A 25326-nucleotide genomic window follows, 5' to 3' on the forward strand; every position below is an offset into this window, starting at 1 on the left:
ACAAAACGGGTTAAACTGGTGGCAATCATGTGTCTTGTTCACAGGCATGAGATGCTGCACTGTTGCTATGGTTATCACTTGTCAATCATTGCAATAGACCTTTTTCACACTCCAGGTTTTGGAACGTGGAAGTAAACATTTGCAACTTCGACAGCGGTGAATGGGAGTGAATGGGAGATCACAGCAAATATTAAAGCTCTAAACAGCGAATTAGACACAAACACAAACAAAGTGCTGTAAGAAATGGAAATTGTTCTGTAATCAAATTGTTTGCCAGTGAAGAAGGTCTGTATTACAGAAAGTTCAACACTTGCATGTGCAGCTTTTGAATTCCAACCAAAGAGTATCAAGACTCTAACGTACATAAAAGCACAAAGTACCATAGCATTACTATGTTGTTTTATTAGAGTACGTAATGATTTAGTAACATGGTATTCTTTTTTAAATGACAACTTTGAGAAACTTCAACAAGTGCTGTGTTATGTAAATACGTTTTTTTAAAATGCTCTGTAGCCTAGTACATTGATGCAACACAATATGCATTATGCATATGCATGTACAGTATATGTGTGCTGATAAAAGGTTAAAAAATGTCCCTGTGCTTTACTGTAGTTTATCTTCTTTAAATTATAATAAGCTTGTAGGACATGCCAAATTTCCCAACACAGTTGTCAATGAATGATGTTCAAATTATAGTGAATGTTATCCATATTTTAACACATCACTTGCAAAATAGGCACTAAACAAGACATGTAGAGACACGCTTATGTAGAGCTACAAACATGGAAACCGGGACACAAGTTTAACCACAGACCACCAACCATTACTGCAGCAAAAAAAGTGATTAAAACTGTGCTCAACTATGTTTCTTTCATGCTGAGCAGACTATGCATAGACTCAAACATAATGTCATCATGAGTAATAATATGGCCTTTGTAATGGAATCATTTGTGGTTATGATGGTTTGGTTTCACTAACCAGTTTAAACATCAGGTATGTGTCAGGTTATTGAGACGCAGGACTTACAAAAAAAAAAAATTGTATGCATTTGGCAGACGCTTTTATCCAAAGCGACTTACAGAGCTATTATTACAGGGACAATCCCCCCGAAGCAACCTGGAGTTAAGTGCCTTGCTCAAGGACACAATGGTGGTGGCTGTGGTGATCGAACCAACGACCTTCTGATTACCAGTTTACCAGTTATGTGCTTTAGAAAGAAAGAGACAGAGAGTAAGAGTGAGAGAGAGAAGAGAGAGAGAGAGAGCACACACACACACACACACACACACACACACACACACACACACACACACATTTGCCCTTTGTTGGAAAAAAACAATGTCAAAAACTCTCAAAATTAACTAAAAATAAAAAGCAAAAATTTGGTTGAAATTCATTAGTCTCTTTGATTATGTATTTTCTAACTTCGCACACCTGCAGTGCAATATACAATATATATCCTTGAATTGTTCAAAATCAGCCTGTCAGGATCCTGTCACCTTGGTCAGTCATGTTAATTGGTTGGTGAAGGGCTCCTGACATCCATGTTCTGTGTTTGTGTTGAGCACATGGCTTATGATTGTGTTCGTTCGCCATGTGCTCTTCTGTCTTGTCATTTGTGTAAAGTGTAAGCACATGGCTTTCATCAGGTTTGTTTGCCATGTGATCTCCTGTCTCACTTCTTGGCCCCGCCTCATGGTTACTTTGGTAGGGCTGCACCAGCTATGCGTAAGGTCTTAAGCTGGAACATAACGTTCTCACTAAGGCAGAGGTACCCAAGCTTTTTCCTGCGAATGGCCAAAAAGTGGCCCGAAAGTAAATGTTGCATTATAAAAAACTCAGGGCCTGAAATTAATTTCTGAAAATGGGGGGTTGGGGAGGGATTGGCTCATATGGGAGCATTTTTTACCTTTACAAAGGTTACTTTTTCTAAGCTTATGACTTAAGGCTTATGTCATCCTTTTATGTCAAACACTTTAATTTAAACAATTAAATCAATGTTTCAATAATTACAAAATTACTTCATGCCAATTGAATAAAACAATGCAAAAAACATCAGAGATATGATTCATAAACCAAAAGTGGTTAATGTTCTGTAAAATTATTATTGTATCATTAATAACGTTTCATATAACACCAATGCAATTTAACACATCCAGATAATATTTTTTTTATTATTATTAACTTCATTGTAGCATTTGATCATTTAAGCACATGAGCATGACACCAAACTGATGCGGAGCGTGAGAGTGCAAGCTACTATGGCGTTTAATGTTGGACATAACAGCGCAAGTGAATTTCAACAGTGTGAGCACCATGACACAGCTCGCACGTAAAATTTAAACCTGCAGAACTTGCAAATCACAAACTCGAGCACAAAAAATATGATTGTGCACACAAATTAACAAGTCCCACACACGCGCAAGTTCTTTTCTGCACGCGCGCAGAACTGTAGACATGCGCAAGTTCTTTTCTGCACACGCATGAGTTCTTTTCTGCACACGCGCAAGTTATTTTCTGCACACAAGTCGGTTTTGACACTCAGGGGCGGGGCCCAATCCTTTCTGTTAACAAATGCTATTGGCTGCTGGCCAAATACTATATTGATTGGCTGCATCTCTTCAAATCTCTCATGATTGGCTGTTGTTGGACGAGAACAGACAGAAAGTAGGAAGGATGATGCAGACAGTAAAGAGGTTATGGTTTCTTTCTAAATTCCTCCTTAATTTCTTGTAGCTGTAAGATGTATTGTGCATACACACACACACACACACATATATATATATATATATATATATATATATATATATATATATATATATATATATATATGTATATATACTGTATATAGTCAGGTCCATAAATATTGGGACATCGACACAATTCTAATCTTTTTGGCTCTATACACCACCACAATGGATTTGAAATTAAACGAACAAGATGTGCTTTAACTGCAGACTTTCAGCTTTAATTTGAGGGTATTTACATCCAAATCAGGTGAACGGTGTAGGAATTACAACAAGTAATGGGACAATTAGCTGCTCAGCTGTTCCATGGCCAGGTGTGTGTTATTCCCTCATTATCCCATTTACAAGGAGCAGATAAAAGGTCCAGAGTTCATTTCAAGTGTGCTATTTGCATTTGGAATCTGTTGCTGTCAACTCTCAATATGAGATCCAAAGAGCTGTCACTATCAGTGAAGCAAGCCATCATTACGCTGAAAAATCAATAGCAAAAACATTAGGTGTGGCCAAATCAACTGTTTGGAACATTCTTAAAAAGAAAGAACGCACTGGTGAGCTCAGCAACACCAAAAGACCCGGAAGACCACGGAAAACAACTGTGGTGGTTGACAGCAGAATTATTTCCCTGGTGAAGGAAACACCCTTCACAACAGTTGGCCAGATCAAGGAGGTAGGTGTATGCGCGTAAAAGTCAACAATCAAGAGAAGACTTCACCAGAGTGAATACAGAGGGCTCACCACAAGATGTAAACCATTGGTGAGCCTCAAAAACAGGAAGGCCAGATTAGAATTTGCCAAACAACATCTAAAAAAGCCTTCACATTTCTGGAACAACATTCTATGGACAGATGAGACAAAGATCAACTTGTACCAGAGTGATGGGAAGAGAAGAGTATGGAGAAGGAAAGGAACTGCTCATGATCCAAAGCATACCACCTCATCAGTGAAGCATGGTGGTGGTAGTGTCATGGCGTGGGCATGTATGGCTGCCAATGGAACTGGTTCTCTTGTATTTATTGATGATGTGACTGCTGACAAAAGCAGCAGGATGAATTCTGAAGTGTTTCGGGCAATATTATCTGCTCATATTCAGCCAAATGCTTCAGAACTCATTGGACGGCGCTTCACAGTACAGATGGACAATGACCCGAAGCATACTGCGAAAGCAACCAAAGAGTTTTTTAAGGGAAAGAAGTGGAATGTTATACAATGGCCAAGTCAATCACCTGACCTGAATCCGATTGAGCATGCTTTTCACTTGAAGGGAAAATGCCCCAAGAAAAAGCAGGAACATCTAGGTTACGTATGTAACCTCCGTTCCCCGATGGAGGGAACAAGACGTTGTGTCAGAGAAGCGACACTAGGGGTCTCTCTTGAGCGCCGATATCCACCTCTGATCTATGAAAAAAGGCCAATGAGAGTTGGCAGCCGGTATTTGCATGTCCCGCCCCCGGACATACGGGCATTTAAGCGCCGCAAATACGGGAGTTCATTCAGGATTTTTCTGAGGAGCCGGAAATGGTCCGGCCACAACAGTGGCTCGACTCAGTGACGTGGCGGGGAAGACACAACGTCTCGTTCCCTCCATCGGGGAACGGAGGTTACATGCGTAAACTAGATGTTCCCCTTCTGTCGCTCTCTCCACATTGTGTCAGAGAAGCGACACTAGGGGTCCACTTATAAAAGTGCCATGCACTGAGCCGTGTACGTGAACTGCTGATACAGGAGCGAGCAGGTATTCTTACGTGCAGGACGACCAACTGTATCAGACTGCACGTACCCTTCCCCAATGCCCCATTCAAGCCATCAGAATCCTTATCGTTACCCTGGAGGGGGGAACAAGGTGATGGCCACCAACCTGGGAACGGGCCAGCCTGGCTGGGCCTCTTTTCTCTCTATGTTTCTCGCATAGAGCAACTACGGCCGGGGCCCTTACACGCATTGAGGGAAGGGGGTCTTAGCCCTTCTTTCAGGGCGGAGAAGACCCTGCGGTGGCTACACCTACCCCGCAGGGGAGGCAAAGGGTGGCAGATACCTCACATGGCCCGTCAGGACCTATGTGGAAATGTTGGCGCGGTGGTAGATCCAACCTCGTAGAGGGGGGATAACGTACAACACGGGAGTCCGCTTGTGAGGGGACAGTACCGCGGAATTACAAACAGGGGGAGTCCGAGCAGGAGGTAGCTTTGGGTACCCGTAGTGGCTTGGGTCGGCGAGTTCCTCCGCTGAACCGCAGACCCAAAAGGGCTAGGGAGGAGTCAACCAGCGACCCGAAGATGGGATCTCCTGGGAACGGAGGCGCACTATTTTACCTCGGTTGAGGGAAAGGGCACTAGACGCAAGCGATTCACCCGGTCAGATCATCAGCGTGTTACCGAGTTCTACGGGCTCGGACCTGAGAAAACACGGGATGATACTGACTCAACTCGGAGATTGTAGAATCTCGAAAAAATGTTAGGTGTTGACCAGCCCGCTGCTCTGCAGATGTCTGCTAGGGAAGTGCCCCTGGCCAGTGCCCACGAGGACGCAACACCCCTAGTGGAGTGATCTCGGACCCGCAAGGGGGGGGCACGGCCTGGGTGTGATAAGCCAATGAAATGGCGTCGACAACCCAGTGGGCAAGCCTCTGTTTGGAGACAGCGTTCCCTTTCCGCTGTCCCCCGAAGCAGACAATGAGCTGCTCAGAGCGTCTAGTGCTCTGTGTGCGGTCAAGATAGATACGTAAAGCACGTACTGGACATAGCAACGAAAGGGCTGGGTCTGCCTCCTCCCGGGGCAGCGTTTGCAGGTTCAATACCTGATCTCTGAAGGGCGTGGTAGGAACCTTGGGCACATAGCCCGGTCGTGGTCTTAGGATCAAGTATGTGTCTGCCGGACCGAACTCCAGGCAAGTGTCGCTAACAGAGAACGCTTGCAGGTCCCCGACCCTCTTGATGGAGGCGAGCGCGATCAGCAGGGCGGTCTTGAGAGAGAGGGCCCTGAGTCCAGCTGAGTCTAGCGGCTCGAAGGGGGGTCTCTGGAGGCCTGAGAGGACGACAGGAGGGAAACAGGTTAGATCCCAGGAGGGAAACGGGTCCCAGGAGGGAAACAGAGATCCCAGGAGGGAAACAGGTTAGGCCGGGAGGGAGTCAGCCTCCGGGCACCTTTTAGGAACCTGACAATGAAGTCGTGCTTACCAAGAGACTTGCCGCTCTACCAGTAGTCGTGGTGAGCCGCGATGGCGGCGACATACACCTTGAGGGTGGAGGGGGACAGCCTCCTCTCCAGCCTCTCCTGTAGAAACACGAGCACTGACCTAACCGCGCACTTCTGTGGGTCTTCGGCTCGGGAAGAACACCAGTCTACGAACAGACGCCACTTTAGGGCATAAAGATGCCTGGTAGAGGGGGCTCTGGCTTGGTTGATCGTATATATGACAGTCGATGGTAGGCCGGCTAGATCTTCCGCATCCTGTCCAGGGGCCAGACGTGGAGGTTCCAGAGGTCTGGGTGCAGGTGCCAGAAAGAAGGTCCTTCCTCAGGGGAATTTGCCAGGGAGGGGCTGTCGTGAGGAGCGTGAGGTCCGAGAACCAAGTCCGGGTGTGCCAGTAGGGGGCCACCAGAATGAATTGCTCTTCGTCCTCCCTGACCTTGCATATCACCTGTGCAAGAAGGCTCACTGGGGGAAATGCGTACTTGCGCAGCCCCGCGGGCCAGCTGTGTGCCAAAGCATCTGCCCCGAGGGGAGCCTCTGTCTGGGCATACCAGAGCGGGCAGTGGGAGGTTTCTTGGGAGGCAAACAGGTCTATCTGGGCCTTGCCGAACCGGTCCCAAATCAGCTGGACCGACTGGGGGTGGAGCATCCACTCTCCGCCAGGCAAGCTTTTTCTTGACAGCACGTCCGCTATCACATTGAGGTTGCCGGGGATGTGAGTGGCGCACAGTGACTTGAGTCGCTGCTGACTCCAAAGGAGGAGACGACGGGCGAGCTGTGACATGTGGAGGGAGCGTACTCGCCTTGGAGATTTATGTAGGCTACGACCGTGGTGCTGTCTGTCCTGACTAGGACATGCTTGCCCCGAATTAACAGGAGAAACTTCCTCAGGGCAAGGAAAACAGCCAGCAGCTCTAGGCAGTTGATGTGCCAACGCAGCAGGCCTCGGTTCCACCGGCCTGCGGCTGCGCGCCCGTTGCACACTGGCGCTCCAACCCAATTTGGAGGCATCAGTTGTAACCAGAACGCGTCGGGACACCTGCTGCAAGGGTACTCCTGCCCATAGAAAGCAGAGGTCTGTGCAGGGTTTGAAGGTTTGGCGGCAGGCATTGGTAACTTTCACGTTGTGCGCCATGCTCGTCTCGGGACTCGAGTCTGGAGCCAGTGCTGAAGTGGTCTCATATGCATCAACCCCGGCGGCGCGGACACCGTGGAGGATTCCATATGCCCCAGGAGCTGTTGGAATCGTTTTAGAGGGACCACGGCACCTGGCTTGAAGGAAGCGAGGCATTTCAGCACCGACTGAGCACGCTCGTTGGAGAGACGTGCTGTCATTGAGACTGAGTCTAACTCCAAACCGAGAAAAGAGATGCTCTGGACCGGGTGAGCTTGCTTTTTTCCCAGTAGACCTGAAGCCCCAAACGGCTGAGGTGGCTGAGCACCTGGTCTCTGTGCGCGCATAGTAACTCTTGGGAGCGGGCCAGTATGAGCCAGTCGTCGAGGTAACTGAGTATGCGTATGCCGGCTTCTCGGAGCGGGGCAAGAGCTGCCTCTGCGACTTTCGTGAAGACGCGAGGGGACAGACACAGGCCGAAGGGGAGGACTTTGTACTGATACGCCTGGCCGTCGAACGCGAACCGTAGGAAGGGTCGATGTCGAGGGCGAATTGAGACGTGGAAGTACGCGTCCTTTAGGTCTACCGCTGCGAACCAATCTAGATGCCGGACGCCAGATAGAATTTGTTTCTGGGTGAGCATTTTGAACGGGAGTTTGGACAAGGTCCGATTGAAAACTCGCAGGTCCAAGATCTGTCGTAAGCCGCCGCCTTTCTTGGGTACAACGAAGTAAGGGATGTAGAAACCCTTCTTCGTTTCGGTTGGAGGGACAGGCTCTATCACGTCCTTGATTAGAAGGGAGGCGATTTCTTCGCGCAGGGAGAGGGCATGTTCGCCGTGTACTGTGGAAAAATGAACGCCCACGAAGGGGGGCGGAGGCCTGGCAAACTGAATTGAGTAACCGAGTCGAATGGTCCGGTGCAGCCAGCATGATGGGCTGGGCAGTGAAAGCCACGCCTCTAAGCTCCGTGCTAGGGGCACCAAGGGGACAAGTATTTTGGACATACCTGGCGGGGCTTCGCAGCGGTGCGGAACAGGTAATGCGGCATCAGGAGGCACTGTAGCGTCCCGAGGCTCTGGTGCTGAGAATAAACTCAAAGCACTTACCTTGCTCCGCGCACCCAGCGGGGTGCGGGTTCGTGACTGAGGAGGAGGTCTGATGCTGGCGTCCTCTGGACTCGTCTGAACCGGCCAGCGGGGAACAGTCGTGGGGCTGAGGGCGGGGACACCACGTCCAGGAAGCCGGGACTGTTGAGGCCTGAAAACAGAGTGCCGTGAGAACGGCATTTGCGGGCCATGTGACCCAGAGACAAAGGAAATAGCTCTTTTATTGAGAATTTGGGTCCCTGTTGGGGGGGCGTGGCAAATGAAAAAAAAATTTCATCGATTTTTAAATATTAGACATTGAATTACAGGCGAAATATAAATGCTGATATTTCTTGAATGCAATACTGACAGAATAAAATAGATCACTTAATGTAGGTTGGTTAGTAGTAGTAGCAGTCTCGGTCATTCTGACTACTATATATTAGGCTACTATATTATATATTTCTAAAATAGGTCTATCTTGTTTTGTGTGTAGTCATTTCAAACTCTTGCCAAAATGTTGGATGAAGATGGTTGATGATGGATGAAGATGTTTTAATACAACAACAACTCCTTATCAATGTTTTTGTAGTTGCTATGCTATTTATTAAAAACGTATTGGTGTTCAGACAGCAGCAGCTCAATATTCATCTGGTGTCTATCGGACTCTTTTTCTGTCACTCACTTTCGCTCAGCTCTGGGCAGGAGAACAAAAGCGCAAATCTCCTCGATGTGAACACACTTTTAGAGTCGAATTGCCAAAGAATTTCTGTCAAGACTAATAATCATTTGTTCAATAAACAATTATCTTTACTTCATTTACTGGTGTTTCCTGATTTTACTTTTTATTTATTATCTGCTACACTTCACTGCCACCACTATAGGGTCAAGTGACACTTCTGTTTAAGATGCTCTTGTGGAAATTAGTGTAGAGTTAGTCGAGATAAATCCAAATAAATCAAACTACAAAAGTAGTTACTAAATTCAATTTCAAGCCAATGTAAGTACAATGTTTTAACACTGCCAGATACAATAGTATTTGTTAACTTCAAGAATAATGGTACAACATTCAAGAGAGCTAAGATTGTCAATGTTTATTGAACAGAATACTCATTGCTAATACTAATACATGCTAATTACAGTTTTACATGTGACCCATGTTAGTTTTTGAATAAATTGTGCACCTAGGGGTCAACATTACCATATTGGTCCTAATATAAGATACATTATCCTTATATATTATCCTTATATTGAGACCAATACAGTAATGAAAACAAGTTTATACTGAACATGACATTTTTTGAGTCAGGATTATTTAAGTGGGTAATTATGTTTGCTTATGGCAGATGCCCAAGAAACCAGAAGACAGAGACTTCATACCTCTCTCCTTGTCATGAATGGCTCCATGCAGATCCATCTTTGGGGGGAAAAGACTGAAAGTGGATCTGTTGAAAAACATGCATGTGTTTCCTTCCCAAAACAGTGCTCCTCACAGTATTGTAGTCTCAGCACACAAGTCACCCGGGAAGTTCCATTTGTTTGTACTTCTGTTGCTGTACTGCAGGCTTCTGGCATGGCTCATCTTCAGGCTGCAGTGGAAGAAGGCCTTACCCTTCTGGAGTCCCCCTGCCTCAGGGCAATACAAAGTCTGTCACTGTGTCCCTCTGCATTCAAGACAGATACCTCAGGAAAAGGGCTCTGTGCAGGGAAAGTTTCTCACAGTTACAGTCTGGGATAACTTCTGTAGACTGACACTGACCTGGGAAGCAACTCCACAGAATTTCCTTTCTGTGAATTTCCCTCCAATCTGATGCTCCAAGGAGAGAGATTTGCTTTAAGGACAATCATTGCTTTCAAAAGAGGCTTAACCCAGGATGCTCTTGGACATTATGTGGCCTACTGCAGGAGGTCTCCAAGTGTCAGGGATATGTATGACGACCTGAGAAGTGGAGTGACAGGAGCATCAGAAAAACACAAAATATGCCCATATGCTTTATTATACACAAAAGACTGATTGCATTGTTTAAATGTAATTTCACAAATACAAGTATTTTTGTTATATGCCACATACCCTTGTTTTCCTACTCCTGTTTGGAGAAGTAGTATCTGCTTTTCTGGAAGTTGGGCTTCACAACTCTTATTCTGTGTGGTACATTATTTGTGTTAATGGATGTTCGATACTACACAGTAATTACATTTCAAAAGTAAAATCATTTTAGCTTCTTAATTCATTGAGTCATGAGTTTTCACATATACACAAATATATAATATATATTAGTACTAGTCAAAAGTTTGAAAACATTAAGATTTTTTAATGTTTCTGAAAGAAGTCTCTTCTGCTCACCAAGGCTGCATTTATTTGATCAAAAATTCAGTAAAACAGTAAGTGTGAAATATTATTTCAATGTAAAACTTCTTGTTTTCTATCTGAATATATAGTAAACTGTCATTTATTCCTGTGATCAAAGCTGAATTTTCAGCATCATTACTTCAGTCTTCAGTGTCACACGATCCTTCAGAAATCATTCTAATATGCTGCCCAAAACAAATTCATTATTATTATCAGTTGAAAACAGTTGTGCTGCTTTATATAAAATTATATATATATATATATATATATATATATATATATATATATATATATATACACACTCCACACTCAGGCGGACGACAGCCGCTCCAATCCCGGGCGAACCGGAGTCAAACCTTCGACCCCCCAGCGGTCAGAACGCCCCTCCACTTTTCTGGCAGCAAATGGGGACACTCCTCCGCCCCTGGCAGCGGCCCTACTGCTCCGGGCAGTCGGGGAGTTTTTTCCCTACTCCCCTCGCGGACGGCGGTCTCCCTCGACCCCTCCGCATCTCTGGGCTCGGCAGCAGCTCCCTCGCTCCAGGCGGTCGGGGTATCCAGTCCCCACTTGCCCCGCGGACGGTGGCCGTTACCCGCATCCGGGCGGTCGGGCTACTCCATCACCCGGCAGATGGCAACGGTGCTCCCCTGGGTGGATGGCAGTGTCGAGGACTCTGCAACGGGCATCCCTCCTCCTTCCCGGGTTTTGGCACCAATGTAACACGGTTAAGGATGGGCAAGGAGGAGGCAAGAACCGGCTTGTCAACATAAATCATAATTGAATGCAAACTGAACTCAAAATACACAAATATTAAACAAACACACACACGATGGACATGCCCGTAATTCTCTCTCTCGTAATTCTCTCTCTCGAACTGGCCGCCTTTATCCCTCGCGCGCCTCATCAGGCCGATTGGGGACGGGGCGCGCGATATTCCGACCCGGCCCCGTCCCCCTCCACTCCACAAATGGTTAAAAAGATTTCGATTTCAAATAAATGCTGTTCTTTTACATTTCTATTCTCAAAGTGTCCACACAAAAATGTATCACAGTTTCCACAAAAATGTTGTGGACATTCCAACACATAGTATAAAATAGAGCATATATAGACTACAAATAGTTAAGACAAAACAAAAAGAAAAACGAAATGAAAAACAAACAATCAAACAAACCATTGAAGACTGGAGTAATGATGCTGAAAATTCAGCTTTGACATCACAGATATAAAATTACATTTTAAATTATATTAAAACAGAAAATAGCTATTGTAATTTGTATTGTTTCACAATATTACTGTTTTTTTATCAAATAAATACAGCCTTGGTGAGATTATGAGACTTCTTTCAAAAACATTTAAAAATCTTAATGCTTACAAACTTTTGACCTGTACCGCACACGCACGCACACACACACACACACACACACACACACACACACACACACACACACACACAAACACACACACGCGCACGCACACACACACCCTATGAATGCATAAACACAGAGCTACAGCAAACAGATTAAGGTGCCTATATTTATGACAATGTTAATATTACTACTGTTATTCACATATACATACAGTAACAAGTTAAAACACTTACCTTGGAGTTTGTGTTACATTCCTCACATCCTGTGATCCGCTGTGTCCGTTACAAGTTGAAAACAGACAGTGGATAGGTAACAGTTACGTGAATGCGTCTATTTATGTGATTTGGTTTGCCATTTGGATCTTATCTTCTTACTTCAACTGTATTGTTAAAAAAAGACATGGGGGGCTGGGGGCTGGTGACGTCATCACCTGTAATTCAATTACAATCAAGAGACAGGTCCCTGTGTCCGAGTTAGCTGCAGCTCCCCAGGAGGGGTCCGAGTTAGCTAAAAGGTGAATATTTTGAAAGAGAGTCAAGTAATTTGTTTTTGTATAGCTCTTTTCAGAACACACATGGTTTTAAAGCAGCTTTAGAGAAAATTATGCTGTAAAAGCAAATGAAGCTGTAAAATATATGTATATATATTAATCTTACAATTCATACAAAGTCTCTCTCTCTGTATATTGTGTGTGAAATATACTGTGTGTGAAATATATATATATATATATATATATTTCACACACAGTATACAGAGAGAGAGACTTTGTATGAATTGTAAGATTAATGACAAAGTCTTTCAAGTCCACCTTGAATTAATGGCGGATTTGCACACAGAGGCATTGTCTTTTGTATATTTGTTATTTGTAATATGTATTCCATTTTAAGAGTGTAGTCCATCCTTTGACAAAGATGATGCGGGCAGAGGAAGAGTGAGGGGCATCGCAGTCCAGCTGGAAGGTTTCGGAAGTTAATTTCTTTCCATTAAAGTCCATCCTAAGGTTCAGGTAGCAGCCAGTTAAGTATCCCATGTTTTACGATTGAAGTTGACAGCAGTTCTTCCTCTGTAAAGTCCACCCTAGTAGACTAAATTGCTGTCTGGCTGGCACAGGCTTCAGTTAGTCATCATCACTCAAGCGGGAGTTTGACATCAGACAGAATGGAGCTGGACCTGGAAGGCTCTGGTAACCTCAGGATACATATTCGGCATTCACTTTAATGCAGTTATAGAATATGAGAATATGATGATAGAACATGATGAGTGATCATCTGTGTTCCGTGGCTGCTATCAGGTCCTTGAATAACGTATAACATGCGAGGAAGGGAAGCAGAGTTTATGGTGCCGCCCTAGGGTAAGACTGTATAACATGCATATAGGGAGTGGCAGTACTGCGTCCTTCAATAAAAGTTATTTTGCAAAGTTTATGAGCTAAAAAAACAACAACAACGCACATACATAGTCCGAAGCATGGTGAAACAAGAATGTCACACACATACAGTATTATCCTGACCTGCACTGATGTGCACATTGCCAGAAATGCATCAAAACGGTCAAAAACTTCCCTCTTTTGCATGTTTTCATACACCAACAATACAAAATAGTGCATTCATGAGTTTGTGCTCAAAACAGAGGCCGAGCAATTGAATGAAACAGAACTGGGTTTCATTTTCAGAGTTGTAACTTGATTGACTGATGGCCAAAGACATCAGTCTAGTGCATGTTTATATATAGAAATAATTAAAAACAGTCCAGATGGGTTCCCTTTGGTGTTCAGGAACAGTTAGGCCACAGCAGACGTTCTCTCAACAGTTTGACGTTCTCTCTCAGTTTACAAACTGAAGCACCAATAGGTGGGGCCAAGGGTGCGATGATGTAAATTAGGGATTAATGTTGTTGCTGTAGGTGGTCATGAAATAATGGAATATTGAGAATGAGGCAGTTTTGTAGTTTGTTTCAATAAATGCTTTAATTGTATTGTGGATTAAGGTTTGAGTTCTGAAATTTACAGTATGTTTTTATAGTCGAATTACCTCTTATATGTCAAAATATTAAGGACAATTTGATTCCTCATGATATGACCCCTTTAAATGTCAAATGCTATTTATTAGTTTAAAGCTATAAAATGGCCACTCATTTTAAACTGATTGAGATACATACATTATTAAGGACATGTAATAAGGAAGATTCCTGAGAAATGCAAGCTAGTAGTACCACATGTTTATTCCAGGGGGCAATAAGTGAAACTTCAGCTGTGTGGGCAACACGCAGTTTATACAGAGAACAAAACAACCCTACAGCAACAGCACAACACAGACATGCGTTATGTTCTTGTGTTCAAAACACTTGATGGAGTGCAAATCCAAACTAAGAGATCTCAAGATGTGTTCTAAGTATTAAACTATACTTAACATGACACAGTGACCTAAACATTTTATGTTTATGATGCAATGCAGCAGAGACGCTACGCAAGCATCTGTCTGATGCAGGTGTACATTGACGGGACCTTAACCAAGCGCTCATAATAAATCTCCAACTGATTGACAAATTCACTTGTGAAATGGTTTGCTGTGAACTGTATGACAATGATTACTTATGATCAATAATATGGTAGTAAACAATGCATTGTATTCTAAAGCTGCTTTTTTGTATTGCCTTATAAATGATTAACTCTTCTGCCATAAGAATGTAAAGCATTTTAATTATCTGAACATTTTTTATTTTATATTTATATATAATAAGGTCTCTTGGAGAGGAGTCCAAGTCACACCAGCTGACCACTGGTGTAACTCAGGGATCAGTGATTGGACCCCTCCTTTTCATGATCTACACTCAAAATAGCATTCTGAGTTGATATTCTTCTCTCCACAATTGTACAGAGCAGTTATCTGAGTTACCGTAGACTTTGTCAGTTCGAACCAGTCTGGTCATGCTCCGTTGACCTCTCATCAACAAGGCATTTCCATCCACAGAACTGCCGCTCACTGGAGTAAATTCTAGAGACGGTTGTGTGTGAGAATCCCAGGAGATCAGCAGTTACAGAAATACTCAAACCAGCCCATCTGGCACCAACAATCATGCCACAGTCCAAATCACTGAGATCAAAATTTTTCCCCCATTCTGATGGTCTATGTGAACATTACCTGAAGCTCCTGACCCGTATCTGCGTGATTTTAAGCACTGCTGCCACACGATTGGCTGATTATATAATTACATGGATGATTGTTGGTGCCAGACGGGCTGGTTTGAGTATTTCTGTAGCTGCTGATCTTCTGGGATTTTCACACACGTTTTCGCGGCACAAGGGGGAACTACACAATATTAAGCAGGTGATTTTAATGTTGTGGCTGATTGACGTATATATATATATATATATATATATATATATATATATATGTATATATTGGCATGTTCTACTCTCTTTTCTGTACAAGAAAAAATGGGACGTTAGCTTGTGTGATTTGTCAACTCATTGACATTACTGACAGGTCTGAATGATACACAATTGCTTGCCAAAATTGTGAAGTGTTCAAGAGAGAGAAAAAAGGCCCACTTATTTCCAGAGCAGATTTTTTATTTGTATTTAATGCATACTGTATATGCGATGTATATTACATATTATAATGCCCAGTAATCTCTTGAAATGTACTGTCGACTGGTTATGTATTCTATAAGAATTGTGATGTTATTATGTAGGTCTATGTGCTTCTCTATGTCTTTATTGTGTCTACATGTTTCTATTGAATTTGTTATTGCATAAAAAAATACTTCTGGAATAGAGAATAATAATGAGAAGCTACACAAAGTCCACATATTAAAGAAAACAACAACATAGTTATATACAGTACTTCACATGAACTGTTAGCATTATCCTTGATGATTTTGATCTAATATACACTGTACTATAATAAGATAGTACAGTACTATAAGAATACAATATAAAAATTCTGTTAAATGCATACAATTATCAGCTATATTATTATTTTTAATTTGTATTATTTTGCATAGTAATAGGGTTCATTACAGTTAAAAGAGGCACTCTTAACTTTTAAACATAGACTGAATGTTTACTTGAAGCACCCTGTACTGTACATGACCTTAACTAACATCTGGATTATACCATGTTTTCATGTTCCACCAAAAATGGCATTTTCAGTGAACCGATAACTTTTTCAATGATAACTTATGAGTAATCTCGGAAGAGACCTGATTAAATCATTACCACAGTTACAAACCACAATTATAACATTCTGTTAAGTTGTAGAATAAAACAATCTCAAACAGGATAGACTAAGCGAAGCGCTAGACTAGAGGACCCTCAGACCATCTTATTCAAGTGTGCCTCCTGGTGGTACTTTGACTGAAGTGTTAGCAGACAACTCATTTCAAACCTGAATGACTTTTAGCAGAAGACAAAAATGACTCAAAATACGTATGTTCAAAATTTCTTAGAAAGACGTTTCAATGGGGACATTTTGGTTTTGTGTAGGTACGAGTTGGAAGTGAGTTGGAGGTCTGTTCTCAAAGTAAAATGTGAGATCTTATCAGTCTTCTGTTAGTTATCTTGTAAGCCAAGAGATATCTCAAAGCCTCAAAAGAGTAGATACCATCGAACTGTATTTATTTAGCATAATTCAGGAGTGATTTATATAAAACTATAGGCATATCACAGCTTTATGTGTGGGTGCCTGCAGAGCAGCATTAGCTGTAATTAGCATTAGCTATTTTAACGCCCATGTTCTGATCACACCTCTTAAAAAACAAAGCAGTTATATTCACACAATCAGACAAACAACCACAGAACCTACAAGTGTAAAAAAACAACCCTGTATCAAATCATCAGTCTTTCAGGAAAATGCATAGCATTTCTTTTTTTTTTTTAAACAGGTATGCATGCATGCATTTTAGCAATGACACGTAACACCAACACAAAGGCATAAATGCTCTCTGTGTCTCTCTCACACAAGTAGTTTAATCTTAAACAAATTTTTCCTTCCAATTCTTCTAGAATTATTATACTTCCTGCATGCTTTTATGACCTCATATCAGGTCATTGAACATTTGTACTTAAAACACTTACAAAATGCATTCACACCACAGGACCTTTTAAAATGAATTAGTGAAGGCAAAAAGAAATGGTGTTCAGATACAGGACCTAAAATGTACATTTTCCCTTATACATTCATATAGATTTCAAAACAGTTCATGGCCATATATCAATTACACATTTAGTTTATATGAATTTACAAAAAGGCAAAAAAAAAAAAAGAAAAAAAAAAAGTGGCCTTGTATACCACCTTAATTGTATAGTCTGCATCTGGTTAAATGATACAAAATCGAGATGCACATTTTGACACCTCTGCGATAAGATCAGGGGAAATTTAATTTGTCATTTATCTGCTTTTAAGATCTGAAACTGTTCACACCACCTGCAGCTGCACTTTCCACTGTTTCCTCCACTCCTCCAGAGGATATCTACATGGTCTGATCAAGGCCTCTAGAGACATACACAGGCAATAATGTAAAATGAAAAGGTAATTTTAAATGTGTAATGCTACAGTTCTGTGCACGCACACAAGCCAAACTACAATTGCAAACAACAAAAACATAAAAGACTAGTTATACCAATAAAATGTTTCAGATATTTAATCTCAAAAATAACTGAGGGTAAAGTAATTTATGTACAGCACAGAATGTGCAAACATGTATGGTTTCTGTACAAAGAACTATACATGCAAAATTAACTTCAAGACAAAAACATTCAAAATGACATTATACTGTAATGTAAAAAACAGGATGTCGCTACGTCTAGGTTTCATGGTGTCTGTACATCTATACAATATATGAGAAACTTAAAAAAAAAAAAAAAAATTGAAAACATGAAAATCCATACATTACTGACCCATCATGTTATTTATCTCTATTTTAAATTCAGCATTAAGAGTAATTGCAAATAGGTTTTAAGGACATGCGATGACAGTTGCTTTTTTGGGTTATTGTATTACTAGTGAAACTCGCCTCTTAAAGCCACGATTTGGTGCTGAAAAAACTAGAATTGGTGCATTCTCCTTGTACAACAGATACAGTATTATACAAAACTAACAGAAAGCAAACAAATCTCATGGGAATGGAATAATTACTAACTCGTCATTTAGTCATGCAAACTTACATTATTAGGCTACTGCCACAATGAGCAGATACACAAATAAAAAATCATAATATTTTGACATCATGAAGCACTATATATCTTCGATTAAAAAAAACTGAACAAGACACAATAAATAAATCAACAATCAATACATGTAAACCCTGGCTCTAGAAGTCAGAATTTCATTCATAATTCTTTGTTACAAATTATAACCACCAAACAGGGAGAATTATTTAGGTACATGAGGTACCTTTGATTTAATGATAAAAATCAATAACGACATTCATAACGGAAGTGTGACGTAGACACAAATGATTTTCACCAAAAATGTTAAGCTTTTACAAAATAATACTGAACACAGGGAATCCAGCAAAACAGCCACAGACACATCATATGTCAACTCGCGGTGGCTGATGCATGTACTTAACAATGTCGATTTAACACCAAGTATTATAAATAGCTGCAAAATGTTCAAGCCCCAAAACTGCACATAGAAATTTCAACAAATTACAAAGAGTGCACATTTGCCGTGGTTACCAACACTTTTTGTCTTCAGTGGCCAATGAGAAAGCATTTCTAACACTGCAAATGAACATGAATGAAGGCATGTCCAGTTTATTTACAACATAAGGCTGATAGACACGTGAACTGAAATTAAAAGCTCATCTTTTACTCTTTATGAAAAGAGTTACAGCTGTTAAAAATGGCTATGGTACGATTTCAAATATGCGTATCAAACATGAAAATTTGCGTACAGCTATAATGATCTTCAGAGGAATGCCATAACTATTTTCCCTATATTTAAATACGTTTTTTTCCCCAAAATGTTCAGGATAAAGATATCATCTCAACTGTGCTTCTATACATGGTTTGTACAAAATGTAATCTTTCCTGAATATAGCTATTCAAATTACAGTACTCCACTGAAACAACCTGATTGAAATACTGTCTGAACACAAAGCTGGTTTAGCTTTGGCTCAGGTAACATTAAAACAAAAAACAAAACCAAAAAGTCACAAACCTTTCCCCTTTTCTTTATTCACTTTTTTTTTTCTTGTTAGTGCTTTCCATACAAAGAGAGCAAATACATGTAACTGAAATGATTTTTTTAAAGGGTAGGGAAGGGAACTTCAGAGTTTTTTCAGCAGCAGTTTATAGAGACCCAGAACCATGTAATTGGCTCTAAAACAAGGATGAGATTTCAGCATATATTCTTTCTTCATTTTCAATATTTTCTCCTGCTTTCTTCCATTTTTTGCTCAAAACCTAAGGAGAGATTGTCATTAAAGGGATAGTTCTGTTATTATTAGCTCACCATCAAGTCATTCCAAACCCATATGACTCCCCCCACCATGGAACTCAAAAGGAGATATTTAGTAGAATGTCCATGCTGCTCTTTTCCATACAATGAAAGTGGATGGTGACCAGGGGCTTTCAAGCTCCTAAAAGGATAATCATAATATTTATAACAGTAGTCTATGCAACTTGTGCACTATTTTCCAAGTCTTCTGAAGACATACAATAGCTTTGTGCAAGGAAGAGACTGAATTTTTATGTTATTATGCTATACATTCCTCCTTTAGTGTTCCATGGAAGAAAGAAAGTCATACAGGTTTTCAAAGACGTGAGGGTTTTTAATTTTTTGGGTTGAACTATTCCTTTAACACAGATTTTATTGTGCCACTGTAACCTTAACTCAGGAGATTGTGGTTTGTTCTTTGAGGGCTATCTTTCTTTCAGGCCTGGCTGAGTAGGCGACTATGCAGGAAGTCTTTGAAACTGGCCACAGGTCGCAGGTCATTCAGGTGTTTCCTCCGCTCTATAAAGGAGATGAGTCTGGAAGTTTCGAGGCGAGCCGCTCCAGGTGCCGCGTTCGGCTGTAGCCAGGGCTCCTCCCGCAGGCAAACCTGCGCAGAGGGACGTCTGCATGGTTTTTCTTGCAGTAAGATGCATACAAAGTCCCGCGCAGCCTTACTCACACCACGGAAGTAGTCGACCGGGAAGCTAAAGTCATGGCGGCAAATGTTAAGGCAGGTTTCCTCAACACTTTCATCCAGAAAGGGGGACGCCCCGCTGAGCATCACGTATGCAAGCACACCCAGACTCCAGAGGTCAGATGCCAGAGCTGCAGGCTCACCCAAGACCAGCTCAGGGGCGGAGAACTCTGGGCTACCCAGCAGAGGGTGGATGTATGGGGTGTTGTAGAGATGCGCCGCGTCACCGAAGTCTGTCAGTTTGACCAGAGGCTGGGTTGATGTGTGCTCGATCACTACATTTTCAGGCTAGAAGAGTAACATAACACAGATATTTAAGCCAGCGTAACTTAAAAATACTTAATTTCTGTATATAAACATCTGCTAAACATTTAAAAAGAAAGGATTTAAATACATTCTAAATCATAAAAGTCAGGAAACTCTGCTGAAATATGTTTTCATAACAAACAACTCAGCACCATATTGCAGAAGTGCAAACTCTAAAAAGTACAAAATAACATATACATTTTGGCACCAATAGATCTTCAAGTGACAACAGGATTTTTAAATTCAACAGGAAGGCCCATTGTCTCACCTTCAAGTCTAGATGAGCTATCCTGCATGCATGAAGATAATGTAAAGCTTCTAGAATATCCCGTAGATAAAGAGACACTTTTTCTTCAGTCAGGTTCCCCCAGCTAACAATATAGTCGAGGAGACGACCTTGATCAGCGCTGAAGTGGATAAAATGGAGAACAAATTAACAGTACAGAAATACTAAAGAAATATTCCGGGTTCAATACAAGTTAAGCTCAGTTGACAGCATTTGTGTCATAAAATTGTTTACCACAAAAATAGATTTTGACTTGCCCCTCATTTGTTTTCTTTTTGTATCCCCTTTTCTCCCAATTTGGAATGCCCAATTCTCACTACTTAGTAGGTCCTCGTGGTTGCACGGTTACTCACCTCAATCCAGGTGGCAAAGGACAGTTGCCTCTGCTTCTGAGACAGTCAGTCTGCGCATCATATCACGTGGCTCATTGTGCATGACAACGCAGAGACTCACAGCATGTGGAGACTCATGCTACTCTCAGTGATCCACACACAACTTACCACACGCCCCATTGAGAGTGAGAACCACTAATCACGATCACAAGGAGGTTACCCCATGTGACTCTACCCACCCTAGCAACCGGGCCAATTTGGTTGCTAAGGAGACCTGGCAGGAGTCACTCAGCACACCCTGGATTCGAACTCACGACTCCAGGGGTGGTAGTTAGTGTCAATATTCGCTGAGCTACCCAGGCCCCCCCGGCCCCTCCTTTTCTTAAAAAAAGCAAAAATCTTAAAAAAAGTTGCAGTGAGGCGCTTACAGTGGAAGTGAATGGGGTCAATTTGTAAACCTTACAATACTCACTGTTTCAAAAGTACAGCCACAAGACAAAGGATATGATTTTCTGTGTAATGTTATCAGCAATTTTACAACTTGTCAGCAAACCCTAAAACGACTGTAAAAATTACAATTTATACAACTTTACAGCTCAAGTAATACATGAGTTTTCTAAAATTAAAAGCTTCACATTTCTACCTTTAAACCATCCAAAAATTGTCCACATTCACTTCCATTGTAAGATCCTCAGTGTAATTTCAATTTTTGCGATTCTTTTTGACGGGCTAGTCAAACATATTTTTCTGTGGTAATCAAAATTATGCCACAAATGCTGTTGATTGAGCTTAACTTTTATTGAGCCCGGAATATTCCTTTAAGCTCAATTAACAGCATTTGAGGCATAATGTTGGATTACCACAAAAAATAAATTAGATTTGTCCCTCGTTTACTAAAAAAACAAGTTATATCCAATACCAGGATTAAAGGGTTTCGTTGTTGTGGCAACAAAGTTGTAAAATTGGATATAACTTAAGGTTAGTAAGCAATTTTATCACACTAAAATAATCTTTAACATGTTTTATCAATGTTTATAGCTTTGATAATGTAGGTTTAGCATAATGACATTAGGACACAATGATAATATGAAAGAACCAGAGAAGTCCTCGTACATCTCCAGGATGAGAATGTAACTGGCTGGGGTCTCATAGGTGTCGAGCAGGCCCACCAGATGTGGATGCTGAAGACACTGCAGGACCCCCAGCTCCTGAACAACCTGCTCTCGACACATTAGCTTCTTATTCACCAGCTTAGCGGCCACCGATCGCCTGCTCCCTCTCTGCTCACACCACTTTGTGACAGCAAACCTGCCTCTACAGACAGAGAGACAACACTCATTATCTACACAGCAACAAATCGTTTCCTTAATCAGTATTTTTAAGACTGTCAATTGATAAAAAAAAAATTGAAGGATTAATCCATCCATCCATCCATCCATCCATCCATCCATCGTCAACCGCTTATCCTGTGTACAGGGTCGCGGGGGGCTGGAGCCTATCCCAGCTAACATTGGGCGAAAGGCGGGGGGACACCCTGGACAGGTCGCCAGTCCATCGCAGGGCCACACATAGACAGACATACACTCACCTCCACATCCACATCCACACCTAGGGCAATTTTTTTGGAGACACCAATTAACCTAGCCTGCATGTCTTTTGGATGACATGAAGGATTAATTTAGATGATTAATTAATCAAAGCGCAATCAGTCACACATAAATCCCCCGCAAATAAATATAGTTCGATATACAGTAATTCAAATTAAGAGTAATTCAGATAATCCCAATACAATATTTTATTGTGGCAGACTTGTTTTATTTCTATATAATTGAACATAAGCCTATCACTGGTGTACAGTCCATCGCAATTCTTTTCGAAATAGAGTTTGTCAATCTGTCTGATGTAGTTTTGACTTGTTTTCACTGAATGCGTCCTTGCATTACAGCTGTGCTGTTTAAAGTCTATGTACACATCCGTCAGATGGATACTTTTAGATCACATCACATTTGTTGTGTCACTTCTCTTTTCACTGTTTCGTTCCTTAAACAGCATGTTTTAAGACACTGTCATTCTCTGTCATGCTCTGATTAAAAAAATACAAATAATCACACTTATACCATGATCTATCCGAATCCTCAATTATGATTGGCTGAAATGTGTGCATTAAAACTGTTTAAAGCACAGGTTGTTCCAGTCAGTTTTAATCATTGTTATATTATATAAAAGGTATTATATATTAATGGTTTGTCATTCAGCAATGTTTTGCATAGAGAGAGAGAAAGAGAGAGAGAGAGAAGAAAACTGGGACCTATGAAATGCATCTTTCATTGTACAACAAGACGAGGGAAAAAGAGGTTAGACAATTTGAATTGTAATATGATAAAAATCATGATATGATAAACGTGTGATATGAGCGTGAAGCAATCATCTGTGTTCCGCAACTGCTTTCGGGTCCTTGAATAACGTATAACATGCGAGTAAGGGCAGCCGGTGGACTTTCTGGTGCCCTCCTAGGGTAAGATGGTGCCCCCCTAGGGTAAGATGATTCCCTCCTAGGGTAAGATGGTGCCCTCCTAGGGTAAGATGGTGCCCCCCTAGGGTAAGATGATTCCCTTCTAGGGTAAGATGATTCCCTCCTAGGGTAAGATGGTGCCCTCCTAGGGTAAGATGGTGCCCCCCTAGGGTAAGATGATTCCCTTCTAGGGTAAGATGATTCCCTCCTAGGGTAAGATGATTCCCTCCTAGGGTAAGATGGTGCCCCCCTAGGGTAAGATGGTGCCCTCCTACGGTAAGATGATTCCCTCCTAGGGTAAGATGATTCCCTCCTAGGGTAAGATGATTCCCTCCTAGGGTAAGATGGTGCCCCCCTAGGGTAAGATGATTCCCTCCTAGGGTAAGATGATTCCCTCCTAGGGTAAGATAATTCCCTCCTAGGGTAAGATGGTGCCCCCCTAGGGTAAGATGGTGCCCTCCTAGGGTTAGATGATTCCCTCCTAGGGTAAGATGGTGCCCCCCTAGGGTAAGATGGTGCCCCCCTAGGGTAAGATGGTGCCCTCCTAGGCAGTTGGTGCCCTATGCAGGCGTAGTATGCATATAGGGAGCGGCGGTACTGATTCAATCAAACGTTCAGCTGCTATGGATCTCATACTGATGTCTCGGAGGTCAAAGTCTGCAGGTTTCAAAGCGTTTTGGATGGTTTTCATGTAAGTGCCACTTTAACAACGGTCACGTCTGCGTCGCCGGACTTTACTCATTAAAGTAAAAAATGACAAAGAATAGAAATTTAATATGGTATGGTTCGTAGGAGTGCCAAACCTTCTACAATATGTGGCTAGTATTATTTCTGGATTATGCATTTAAATTTTTACAGAGTGTGTTGTCTGCAAAAACTCGTGTCCATTTTTCCAATTTTTCGAACAGCTTTTTATTTAATTCATTCAACTAATTGTAATCTTATCGCGCTACTTTTTCTCTGTTTCTGTATTAGAAATGGCAGAACTCTAGATATAATGACCCGTAGATACCATTGACAGTTATTGTTATTCTTCCAGTTGAAATTTGCACTGCAAACATTTATGACAGCTTTAACTAATCAATGCTGACGTGACCATGGTAAAATTGGTTTTAAGCATAAATCAAACAAAAATGTATTTAGCCCTATATTCATACTGCTTTAAAATTGTTTATATTTTTACAGGAAAACAAGACAAAGATGCTAATTGAGTGTAGTCAATTTGTTTGCAGTGTGCAGAAAGACAAATGGGTTCTTGTTGTTTAGTTCCCTGTTGCCAGTTGAACAGTATGTACTGTACCTTCCCAGTTCCATGACCTCAGTGAAGACGGACTCAAAGTTATCCTTCCAGAGGATACCATCACAGGAAATGCCTGTGAAAAAAACCCCAACAAAATCAGTGACTTAACTTTATAATTATACTTTTATAACACAGATAAAATCTTTGCTGGATGAGAAAGGGGAAGTTTAATTTAGTACAGGATTAATTTTGTCAAGAACAATTTAGACTGTGATAAATAGAAGAAAGTAGAAGTGGAGATGTTGTGGAGGTTTTATGCTGAGCATTGCGATTTGCCAGCAAATGAACTGACCAAGCACTCTGAGATAGGCTGATGATGTCACTGAGCCCACGTCATTAGAGGCGATGCAGGTGTATGTGCCGCTGTCGTCCAGAGTAGCAGGTGAGATACGGAGGGTCACTTCACCTGTTTCACTGAACACAAAGTAAACAATTAAGTGGCTAAATAAACTTGTTTATTTAAAGAAATATGCCTGATTCAATACAGGTTAATGTCCCAGGACAACATATGAGGCATGCTGTTGATTACAACAAAATCATTTTGAAAGACAGAACAAAAAGAAAAAAAAAATGTGTGTACAGTAGTGCTTTTACAAA

At 41.6% G+C, this 25326-nt stretch overlaps 1 protein-coding gene across 1 annotated transcript in view; it reads right to left on the bottom strand.

The window, feature by feature from the left end:
- Window positions 1-17656: 17656 nt before the first annotated feature.
- The window catches only part of triob (trio Rho guanine nucleotide exchange factor b), a 168925-nt gene continuing 161255 nt past the window's right edge, over window positions 17657-25326 (bottom strand). The window contains exons 53-57 of the mRNA XM_052143761.1: window positions 25022-25143; window positions 24730-24802; window positions 22031-22231; window positions 20568-20706; window positions 17657-20281 (exon numbers count right to left, since the gene is read on the bottom strand). Of these exons, the coding sequence (XP_051999721.1) occupies window positions 19736-20281; window positions 20568-20706; window positions 22031-22231; window positions 24730-24802; window positions 25022-25143 (1081 nt within the window). The 3' untranslated portion in view covers window positions 17657-19735. The remainder of the gene's footprint in view (window positions 20282-20567; window positions 20707-22030; window positions 22232-24729; window positions 24803-25021; window positions 25144-25326) is intronic.

This window comes from Xyrauchen texanus, chromosome 15, assembly GCF_025860055.1.
Source record: "Xyrauchen texanus isolate HMW12.3.18 chromosome 15, RBS_HiC_50CHRs, whole genome shotgun sequence".
Lineage (NCBI taxonomy): Eukaryota > Metazoa > Chordata > Actinopteri > Cypriniformes > Catostomidae > Xyrauchen > Xyrauchen texanus.